At 37.8% G+C, this 12004-nt stretch overlaps 1 protein-coding gene across 1 annotated transcript; it reads left to right on the plus strand.

The window, feature by feature from the left end:
- Window positions 1–66: 66 nt before the first annotated feature.
- On the plus strand, window positions 67–11442 carry LOC100543828 (adseverin-like). Its single transcript, XM_010712538.3, is given in 11 exon segments — window positions 67–345; window positions 1558–1679; window positions 1882–1972; window positions 4670–4840; window positions 5324–5501; window positions 5957–5983; window positions 5986–6077; window positions 7626–7703; window positions 9020–9080; window positions 10006–10130; window positions 10132–11442. Coding segments are annotated over 11 exon segments (1335 nt in total). The 5' UTR covers window positions 67–81; the 3' UTR covers window positions 10258–11442.
- The last annotated feature ends 562 nt before the right edge of the window (window positions 11443–12004 follow it).

Genomic DNA, 12004 nt, shown 5'->3' on the forward strand with positions numbered 1-12004 from the left:
GTATTTTTTTAAGGGCATATAAGTCAATAAGGGCAATGTTTTATTGACAGATAATTCAGAAGAGTTTTCATTTCAGTACCCATGTTAGCCTTGTTTTCATTCCATCTCATGTTTCCTGTTTCATTTCAGATTCAAGTGCTTCCAGAAGGAGGTGAAACGCCAATTTTCAAACAATTTTTCAAAGACTGGAAGGATAAAGATCAAAGTGATGGCTTTGGCAAAGTATATGTCACAGAGAGAGTGGCTAAAATTGAGCAGATTGAATTTGATGCTACCAAGTTGCACGAGTCTCCACAAATGGCTGCACAGCATAACATGATAGATGATGGCTCAGGGAAAGTACAGGTACTTTTTGTGTGGTAATTAACACCTATCCAATTTCCACCTACCCAGTTTCTTCTGTTACTTGTAATAGGTTAAACTGCTACTGTATGTTTTGCCATGTAAGCTGTTATATTGAGTACAATTACATTAATGGTTATTCCTACCAATAGACAAGGAACTTTGAAGTGGAAAGTGAATCTCTTTGTCAGCAGTGTGCTGGCATGTAATATTATTTTTAGGGTCATAAAAGATGTTGTAGCAGTCATCAGAAGAAATCAAAGAGCAGAAATGTCTCCCCTTTTATAAAATACTTATAAAAGAAATACTTTAAATATGATCCTTATCCTGAAGGAATGCTTCTATCTCACATCATCTTGAAATCTGAAATGGGAAAACTTGCCTTTAGAGTCAGAAATTTAATCCATTTATCTACATATGTCTTGTTGTATCTGTCCTGTCTACTTCTTTGTCCCTAATGAGTGTTTCAGAGAGCCTGAATTTTGAAAGAATATGATGGCTTTAGAGTCTTTTCAAATCTATCCATATGCCATTGAAATCTCTTTGGATTAGTTTTTTGTATAATCCAGGGAATATATTTGGACTACACAGGGCTAGCTTGGTACTGCACCAACGCACCTTGTTGAATACAAGTCTGACTGTTGAGACCCTGAAAATAAGAGGAGGAATAAATGCCCACAGTCTTATTGGCTTATTTTCTGCATTTCTGACCTCATACTTGGGATGGTCCATGGATTTCAACCACAGCAGCTTAGATCTGGAGCACTTTTTATTTATAATTTCAACCGTATGTTTTTGAAGGGCAGCTGTTAACTGAGTTGTGCTGTAGTGAATCAAATACAAGAAATCTGCAAAACTGTATCTTGACTACCTCTCCCAAACACTACTATAGTTCTACTGAGAGCCATAATGTTGTGACATTCTTGTTACACTATCATCTTAAGACATTAAGAAAGTAAGTTCAAACATAGCACTATGAAATGACATTAAAGCATCAAGACAAAGAAGAGTGTACTGCATGGCTCGTTGATCATTATTCATTCATTCTGTGAATATAGGGTGCATACATACACTTCAGTGTAGAATCTTTCCTGGTCATATACTATAACATTTGGGAAGAGAAAAAAGCTGCTTAAGGTATGATAGAATAAATTGCCTCTTGAAGAGACTCAAGATGAAGTTTAGCATTTTGCAGTGATTTCTGTGTTTCCCCAGATCTGGCGAGTGGAAAGCAGCGGCAGAGTTCCTGTGGAACCTGAGACGTATGGACAGTTCTATGGTGGTGACTGTTACATCATCCTTTACACTTATCCTAAAGGGCAGATCATCTACACATGGTATGTACTGACAGCTTTGCACAGACCTCCAATATGTGGACATTATTTCATGCTGACTTTGTGTCCTGTTGAGAAGAGTAGAGAATCACATGTAAATGCAGGGTTATTTACTGTGTCTTGGAGATGCAGTATAATCTCTAGACCATTTTGAAATTCGGCTCAATCATTGTTTTTGTTTTTTTTTTTACAATGTCTTCCTCAGGCAAGGAGCCTGTGCTACAAAAGATGAACTGACTGCTTCTGCATTTCTGACTGTTCAGCTGGACAGGTCATTGAACGATCAGGCTGTGCAGGTTAGTATCTTTGGGATGACCTTGAACAGAGCATACAATATGGATGCAGAAACAAGAACTGAAAGAAGGAGATAGTGTTTGAAGACAGGGAATATCGACTGGTAATGGTGACCCCTTCTGTGAATGTATTTGTCATGTATCAAGATATTTAACTTCCATTCAGTGCATAAACTGCCTGAAATTACTTGTGTTTTACCACAGCTTAATGGTACAATGATTAGCCATGAAGCACTGTAAGTTTATCTCACAGTTCACTCTGCAAGAAATTGTGCATGTTGCCATACTGATCTTTTTTCATAGCACTTAGCTTAGTTGCAGAAGATAGATGTACCTCCTTAGTTGAAAAAACACGAGTTTGTATTCAAGTCTTTTTGTCATTGACCTGTTTGTACAGATAAAACCAAGCTGCCAGTTACTTGAACTCAGTTCAAATTTTTTTTTCCAGCTTTTCCCTTTTATTTTCTTCATACAATTAATACTGTTTGATCCTCATATTTGTTTTCAAATACATTTCTGACTTGTTGGCTTTAACCAACATTGGGTAGATGGAGCAGTGGAAAGCCCCTTATTTTCACAGAAGAGCTCAAGCAGGAAGATGACTAGGGATAGGCAGGGATTTTCTAGGCACTAGAAGGTAATTATTTATTTCCCATCCTTTAATTAAACCAATTTAAGGACTTCCTCCACCCACGAATGTACACTAAACTTAAAAGGCAGATTATGCTTCTGTCTATTAATCAGTTATGATTTATTACTGAAAGTATACTAAGGAAAATTTAAAATACTTCCAGTTAATTATTCCTTGAAGTATTCCTAACATATGTTCTGTTTTTGGACACAGCTCGGCACCATACAGTTTTATGTCATACCTACAACCAGTACTGCAGTAATAATAACATTACATCTAATTAGCTGCAATAATATGATTAAGAAGCTGTTTTATTTGAGCTGTGTGTGTTTAGGAGGTTTAGGTTAGATATTAGGAGGAAGTTTTTCACACAAAGGGTGGTGACACACTGGAACAGGTTGTCCAAGGAGATTGTGGTTTCCCCATCCCTGGAGACATTCAAGGCCAGGCTGGATGTGGCTCTGGGCAGCCTGGTCTGGTGGTTGGCAACCCTGCACATAGCAGAGGTGTTGAAACTAGATGATCATTATGGTCCTTTTCAACCCAGGCCATTCTATGATTCTATGATTCTATGTTAACTACAGGTAGGCATGTAATTGCTTATAAATACACTCGTATAAATTTATGTGTGGATTTGTATGTATATATATGCTTACCTAAAATATATCACCTGTACTTAACGTGTAAAAGCATTATTGGAAAGGTTTGAAGTGTATTATTTCTGCTCACTAGATGGCACTACAGTACAAATTAGTATTAAAACGCCATGGGAGCATTTGTTTTGCTGGAATGTTTCCCTCAGTGCATTTCTTCTGTGTTGTTTTTGTTTTTTCATTTCTTGCTGTTTGTCATTTGTAAAATCCTGCAGCTTGACATCCACAAGCATACATGTTAGGTGTCCCAGACAGGTAATGTTCTCAGTCTGTCCAGCAGTGCAGCAGCTGGAAGCACTTCCTTGGCAGCCCAGCACGATCTGCTGTCCTGCAGCAGCCCTTTCTTGGCTCTCCGCTGCTTCCAGCCTGACCAGGCATAGCTCAGGGCCTTGAACCTTGTACCAGAGCTCTGCAGCACGCTTATACTGAGCTCCACTGCCTCTGGCTGAGTACAGAAGCATCTTCAGCCTGGTACTGCCATGTCCCCGGGGTGTTTTGCATAGGAAGCAGAGCCAGTGTGACTGTCCAAAAGACAGACATGGCTCCTCCCTGTGCTGCTGCCTTTCGCTGCCTTCCTGACAGGCAGCTTTCCATTTATTTCCTTTTCTTCCCCCTGCCCCCCTCATCTTTTCTCTCCTGCCATCTTTCCTTTTGCCTTCATTTCATGCAAGATGCAAGTCACTTTTCCTTGTATAAAGCAAGAGGAACTTGCATAGAAAGTCCATATATAATATAGTCTTTAGCTGTTGCAGCTTTTGTTTCCTTAGGTGGGAAAAGACAGAGGATACTCTCATAAAGGAAGAACAAACAGTTGTATACAAGTAACTTATATTGTACATTAATCTAAAAATAGCAGTTCTTTATACCTCAGTGTTCTTTGAGATGGCAACAATTTCTTTTGTATCTGTAATGGAAGTTCCCTTTGGTCATCCATGTTATTCATGCAAGATGGATTTATACTTATCTTTTTCATCGTGCTACAGAAAAATGCACACATAAAAAAACAATCAGGATGAACAACTGTCTTCTTGTGTTTAAATACACAGCCCCTAAAATTTCAAGTTATTGTTTTAGTGGAATTAAAAGACATATGAAACTCCATGAAATGACAGTTCTTTTGGAAAAAAAAAAGCAAATTTCTTATTACAGTAGATAGTAGACATTTTAAACAGTGAGACATTATGTTAGAGGTTTGAATCCTATCTCTGTGTTAACATGATTGACAACAAATCTCACAAATATTCTAACTTTATTTGTATGGATCTATATTCTTAGATTTTCTCAGTTTACCAGTTCTTGCACTTGCTAACGCTCCTACTTTTATTAGCTAACATTGTCTATGCTATTCAACAAAGGCTAAAAATAATTACCCATGTCCTCTTGTTTCTTTTATTGCATTTTGTTATGTATGTACAGATTCGAGTCAGTCAAGGCAAAGAGCCTCCCCATTTACTGAGCCTCTTCAAAAATAAACCACTTATTGTCTACAAGAATGGGACATCCAAGAAGGAAGGTCAGAAACCTGCTCCACCCACACGGCTCTTCCAAATCCGCAGGAACCTAATGTCTATTACCAGGATTGCTGAGGTAAGGTCACCTGTTAAATAATATGGTATAGCTGCCATGAGCTGCTCTTACTATCTCTGTTGAATAGTCACATCTGGTACGAACACAACTCTGAAAAACACTGCTCTGTGTGACCAACCTATCTCAAAGATCAAAGGGAATAAAGTATAACTGGCTACAACCAATCTGCTTGTTGCAGAGGAAACTGTGTATGAAAATGTGTAGTGAGCAGTCAACTGACAAATAACAGACAAGAAATCAGCAACCCGTAATGAGACAGTCCTTCCTACTACCAGAGAGTTCTAAGATTTGTCCTTCAAGACAGATCCTAGTTTCAAGTGAAGTTCATCTCTAATTTATGTCAGTGTAAATCCAGGAAAAATTCAAATTAACAAAGCATAGCTGACTAACATCCGTATGTATGTTTTATACAAGCATTCAAAATAGTGACCCATGTTATTTGAAAATGGGAAGAGTGAAATTCTTTCTTTCTTGATGTTCTAGGTTGATGTTGACGCAATGTCACTGAATTCCAATGATACCTTTGTTCTGAAACTTCCAAACAATACTGGTTACACCTGGATGGGAAAAGGAGCAAACAGAGAAGAGGAACAAGGAGCTCAATACATTGCCAGTATTCTTAAGTGCCAGACTGCTAGGATTAATGAAGGCCAGGAACCAGGTTGGTTTCTAAGGGGTTGCTGTGGATATACAGCACTGTATGGAAATACAGCCTAAATGTTTTTCACAATTATGTATTTTGTAAGCAGAACCATGTGCTCACTCTCTCCCTTTGAAAATCTAATACAACATTTTACAAGGGAAATCTATCTGAAATTGGCTGATGCAGAAGTAGTGCAGTGCCCTGGAAGTCTGTAGGGCAGCAGCTGGTGCTGCAGAGCAATGTGATCCTTTCTTAGCCCTTGGTGACTGGGAGGGGAGCAAGACGTTGCAGACGTAAATCTGCAAGTGACACTTCTATTGTTATGCTGACAAACTGGAGGAAGAATTGTAAGAAAATGCACTCATCTTTGAGGCAGCAAATAAGATGCTGTTCAGGGATTCTTAAAATAATATCATGCAAAACCATTAAATGTTAAATCCACTGCTGTATAAGTTATGCATTATGTATTTCAGAGGAATTCTGGAAAGCACTTGGAGGTAAAAAAAATATCAGACTTCATCACAGCTTTTGACAAAGGCTGAAGATCATCCTCCTCGCCTGTATGGTTGTTCTAATAAGACTGGCAGATTTATTGTAAGTGTATAATGGATACTTTCCTCTTTCTTTAATAGTATAATTTCTGGCATGTTTTATCTTGGGAACCAACAGGTATTAAATTAATTTGGGGACCTGGCTTTTCTTTTTGTAGTTAGTAGTGCTTAGCAAGAGCTAGAGAGTTGAGGCTTGATGCTTTGAATCAATTCAAGTGCAGAGAAGAGAAGAGACAGAAGAATTAATACTGGAGATGTCTGCACAGCCTGCTCTAGCTGTGGACTCAGAGGCTTGCAAATGCAAAAAGATGAGGCACTTACCTAGTCAAAAGCATTGCGTTCTTGCAGAGCATTGCCAGTCTGCTATCATTTGTCTGAGAAAGTGCAGGTCAATGCCTTTCCCCTTATGTGTCTGACAGTGGGGGTGAGGAAAAGAAACATCCTAAACCCTTGCCAGAAATCCTTATTAGCCTGAAATTTTCTGTAGAGATTTAGGACATGTAATTACCTCTAAGGTACTGGCCTATGCTCAGGAAAGTAAGAGGACATACTTCCTTAGCAGAAATATCCAGAACTGTGTGCTGGATATTAAGCGTATGGTTTAGGCTTAATTACTTACCATATTCTGGAAAGGTGTTACTGTTTGGAAAAGATAAACTAATTTTTAGATAGGCAACATAGTTGGCTACCATCTCTGCAACTTCCTTAAGAGAAATCTCATTCATACTGAGAGAGATAATACAAATAGGATCCTTTATTAAGGACTTTAAAATCTTATAAGAATAGTAAAGCATATTCTTCCAGCAAGCTTTTAAAATACTCCTGTGAAATACAATGGAAGTAACCAGTCTCTCTATAATATCCTGCTGGCAGCTATTTATTAGCTTGGTTTTCTGTTTTAAAACCCCTCCAAATCTATGAAATTCCATATCTCCCATTTCATTCCTTAGTACCTGACTCACCACTGTTAAAGCTCACCACAACGAGGAGGTCAGATCACTCAGAGCTTCTGGCCATCATATCATGGTAGAGGGAAAAAAGGATTGACTTTTGCACTATCTGATTCCAATCCCTCTAGTACTCCTGCACGACCAAGCATAGCCAAATGCTTGATAGACCTTTACAATTAACAGGCTATCTATTAGCTACATTATTAGCTTTCCTGCTCATACAGATGAAAATTAAACTACTTTCTTGTCTGCCTGTAAATCCCTGGAAGAAGCAAGCAGTCTGCATTTCCTCTGGGGGCTAATCCTTAATGACTTAGTTAACTATCATGTCTCATTTTCAAGTGACTGGAAAGCATGCTTGCATGTGTATCTCACCACTGAGCTCACCCAATGCAAATCAGAGTAGTATCTTTATTAATGAATGTAAGCTGCATGAATACATCAGCTGTAAAATTGGTTTAGTTAGTTTGGTACAAGTCACACTATGGAAGTCTCCCTGTCTTCTCCTTCTGGCAAGCTTCAGTCCTAATTCACAATGGTCACAATTCCTATTATTCTTTAAAAAATATCTGTGGTCTGTCCAAAATCGGAGAAGTCATTAAGGCAAAAGCAAAAAATACCCACCAGAATGTCCTTTTTAGATTGAGGAGGTCCCAGGAGAATTCACTCAGGACGATTTGGCTGAAGATGATGTCATGTTACTAGATGCTTGGGAGCAGGTAAGCTGTGTACTTTACCACTGTTGTTTTTTTGTGGTAACAAGAATTTATTCTTAACAACTTTGCATGTAAGATGGGAGGAAAGATCATATTTCTGAGAATGAAAGAGGTTTTGTTTTCTTTAAATTGTATCACTGGGAGTTGCATTTTCTGAGTTCTATGATGTTCTAGTGTGAATATACGTGACCGAATTTCTAAGCATAATGTGACACCACAGCAGACATTTCCCATTAAGACCAATGGAGGCTGCAAGAGTATAAACTCCAGGATTGAGGCTCTCGAAAGGATTCTTGACTTCATCCCTAAGATTTATTAATTTTAAGAAAGAAGGTTATTGCAAAAAAAGCCACAAAATCAATATAGCAGCATTACCCATGAAAAAAAATCTTTTTAGAGAAGGGGACAAACACTAGACCTTTACATAGATTTCTTCAGAAGATCTGAGTTGAGGGTGACAGAAATAATCTCCATCATTTTCCCGGATTCAGAGAAAACTGAAAACATTGAGAGATTTTTACATGGCAGGCATACTGTGACTGTGGATAGCACATCTGTGTCTCACATTCTCTCTATTCTTTCTCTGCACCTTGGAGGGAAATGGGGAGAATATCATGCTTTACCTGTCTTCTTCAGCCTAACCTTCAAGGGAAAAAGGCTGAGATTTTAGGAAATGCAAAGGAATGTGCAAGGCCCATACAAGAAGGAGCAGAGAGGAAGGCAGTATTAAGAGCTGGGTAGGAAGGTGTTGGGATATACTGACTCAGATATGAATGGAAGAGATTTGGGAAAAGAAGCTGATTTCCAAAAGGATCCTTGGCAGAAAGAAAAAAAAGAAAAAAGAAAAAAAAAAGTAGGAGATTGCAGACTGAGGCTCTGGAAGTGGGGTTATTCAGTGAAGTATTCAGTATCCTGAGTAGCATCTGTCTGAGGGTACAAGTGCATATGATGCATATACAGAGCCTGATCCAGGCTGCTCCTGTTCAGCACTTTCACCTATACCCAAAGAGCAGTTTTCTTGCAAACTTGGAAAAGATGACCACGGAAAAGGTAATTAGAGTTCCTTTCATCTGAGTGCATCAAGTCTGGCATTCCAGCATCAAAAGAGAGAGGTGAAATTGTTGAGTATAGATCTACATTCTCTAGCAAGGGAAAAAAAACACACATTAATTCTGGTTTATGAGACCTGTGTATCTCTGCAGTACTTTCATAGAATATATTATTTCTCCTAGTGGAATCAACTGTTTTGTGTTTTGCCTACTGCACATAAAATCCTAATAAAAACAGAAAAGCTTAAGCTTTCTCTCCTCTGTTTGCAGGTTTTTGTCTGGATTGGGAAAGATGCTAATGAAACTGAACGACAGGAATCCGTTAAATCTGGTAAATCAAATCACTTTGGATTTGATTCTGAGGGAAGTAGCATCAATAGTGCTTAACCAAATGAAAAGATATTGAAGAAAAAATGTAGTTGTGTTTACAGTGTTGTTTAAAAGAGTTACTGAACTTATTAGGATTTAATCCTGGGTAAGATTATTTTCTCCTTTAAATGTAATTTAAAACTCATATATCTTTCTTATCTGTAAATTTATGAAGAGAAAAATTAATCAGAGCTTTTTAAAGTGATTATAGGAGAGCTCAATGAAAAGAAACTGCACTGAAAATAAAATGAGGTATTACTGACCCAAACCCTACAATGTATAGTCAAAGGAGTGCCAACATATCCCCAACTGTCTGTATTGCCACCTTTGGAGGAGGAAATTCCTATTGCAGGACAAATCAAGATAATTTACCTGGAATGCACCTCCTTAAAAAATCCTGTCATCTTTGGTGTGATTTCTTATACCTGAGCCTTCCTGATGGAATTCCTGCTAAAACTGCTTGCAGGCATTTCCTCAAAGCAGCTAAGGTTGCCTTGCCTGCATTTCCATTAGGTACTGATGTTACACTGAGACGTCAGGGGATCTGTACTGAATGCAGATTTGAAGCTTTTACATGGCAAAAATGGGACTGAAGCCTGTGAATTTGCACAGCACCAGTAAATGTGTTCTCCTGATCAAAAACCAAAACACGGTTGTATGGCAGTGGACTGACCAGAGTAATAATCACTGTTTGACTCCTGTGGAAAATTCTTTCACTGGCAGCTGGGAGAAATCAGCAATTACTTGATCATTTCATTGCCTTTGAAATAATGAATGGAATACCTTATTATAATAGCTCTGGGTTCTTTCTCTTGAGCTTTCGATGTATTTTTTATGCCAAAGGAATTAACTAATATTTTACATGTTTTATTTCCCCCTGTTTTTAGCCAAACGTTATATTGAAACAGACCCTTCTGGCAGAGATAAGGGAACCCCCATCGTTATTGTGAAGCAGGGGCACGAGCCCCCAACCTTCACAGGCTGGTTCCTGGCTTGGGACTCCAACAAATGGAAATACTGATTTACTCAAGAGAGCTTCAGCTTCAAGCCAAAGAATTATCAGTGCACAACTGTTTTCTAGTATTTTTAAGCATAAGCTTATGCAACAACACGATGCAGATGTTGTTATCCTTTCCTGAGCTTTGATATATTTATATGAATAACTTAGCAGTTCTCAGTGCTGGATAGGATAAGTGATAATTGTCAAGTGAGGTGGGTGGGGCTTTTCATGTAGGAAATATGTAATCTATGAATTCTTCACAAAAGTGGACCAATTTCTTTTACTGTGCAAAGATGGGCCAAATTCTGCCTTTCCTTAACCATTCAAACCAATGCCAAACAAACTCCTTTAGTGTAAGGTCAGCATAATTTTGTGCATAATTTGGCCAGTGTAGAATTTCAGATGATGCCTGATCCAGAGCTTTGTCTTGCAAGGGGCAAACAAGAGATGAATATTTTGACAAAGCTGTTCTTAACACGTTTGTTTCCTATCCTTGATCTAGATATTATAATTGGAGTTTAGGATTGTACACTTGTAAGAATATGAAGGTGTTTTGCGGTGGATTTTTTTTTAGTATTCTAACTCATTTTAATGTATTTCCTTAGGTTTCTCTATGCAAACCATCTCCAGCTCCAGATCTTTTTAACTGAAGCTCCCGTGCACATTTTAGGGAACTACTTTTTAGTGGAAGCATAAGTAACAGCTTCAAAAATACTTACTCTGCCTTAACTAGACTGCACTTAAGCCATACTTTGCCTTGGTTGCCTTACTCAGCAGTCCCTTGGAATTTGTTCACATTGTTAGGTACAGGATGTGTTTCCAACTCATTTTCTAAACAGCTCTCAGTCAAATATCAGCATGGAAACTCCTTGTTTTAGCAGCATTACTGGGAATTTGGAGTATGAGGAAGCACCACATAATAATTTTCTCTCAGACACAGTTATTTGGGACTTCTTTTTTGTATTCTGGTGAATTTAAGAGTACATTTTCAAAGTATGTTTTTTTAAGTTGTAGTTTTGCCAGAAAAGTCTCCTTACGGGCATTAGGAAAAATCCTGCTAAATCTATAGCGCTGCTTTAAGCATTTATCCTAGAATGCTTGTTTTAAACAATTTGTAGAGCAGTAAATCAAGTCAATGTCGCTTTTTAATGAAGGCTTTTCAATACTTTTGTTGATCTCATAAGATTGTTTGGAAAGTGAACATTTTAGTTATTTTTTACTTTTTTAAAAAATGATTGTGATTTTGAATCTGAGTAATGCAAAAGAGTGAATTTTGTCTGAGCTCATAATAATATTGGCAAAAAATAAAGAGAAGCTAAATCAATTAATTCAGGGAGTTTTTTCAGCCTTAAACATTCATTTAAATCCTTTCTTAAATAACCGGGCTGTATCTGGATGTCATTTCATTTAAAATAAAATTACGAAACAGTACGTTATATGCAAAATTGATTTTCTTATCTCTGACATTATTGCTCAGTGCACCCACAGATGTCTAGAAAACCTTCGTAAAGAATAGTAGATACTTTCCTCTTTAGGTGGACAATGCAATGAGAGGTTGAGTGTGGGGTTTTGTTTGTTTGTTACTCTGAAGCTCTTTTACCCAACAAAGATCTAATTCTTCCCAATAACTGTGAGAATTTGAGAACTGGGCACTTAGAAGCACGCTGTTTCAATCTTTTAAAAAAAGAACTACCTCCATTGTTATTAATTATTAGGCTTCAAATCCCTGCTTGCAAAAATGATTGACTGCAGGAATGATTATTTTTTGAGAGGAAATAGGATAGGTCTTGTGTTTTATTTATAAGCATAGAAGAGATGTCCTTCTCCTCCTGGAAAGAGCACAAAGACCTTTTCAGTGACTCAGCTAGCACACTTTATACAGCCAC

This window comes from Meleagris gallopavo, chromosome 6, assembly GCF_000146605.3.
Source record: "Meleagris gallopavo isolate NT-WF06-2002-E0010 breed Aviagen turkey brand Nicholas breeding stock chromosome 6, Turkey_5.1, whole genome shotgun sequence".
Lineage (NCBI taxonomy): Eukaryota > Metazoa > Chordata > Aves > Galliformes > Phasianidae > Meleagris > Meleagris gallopavo.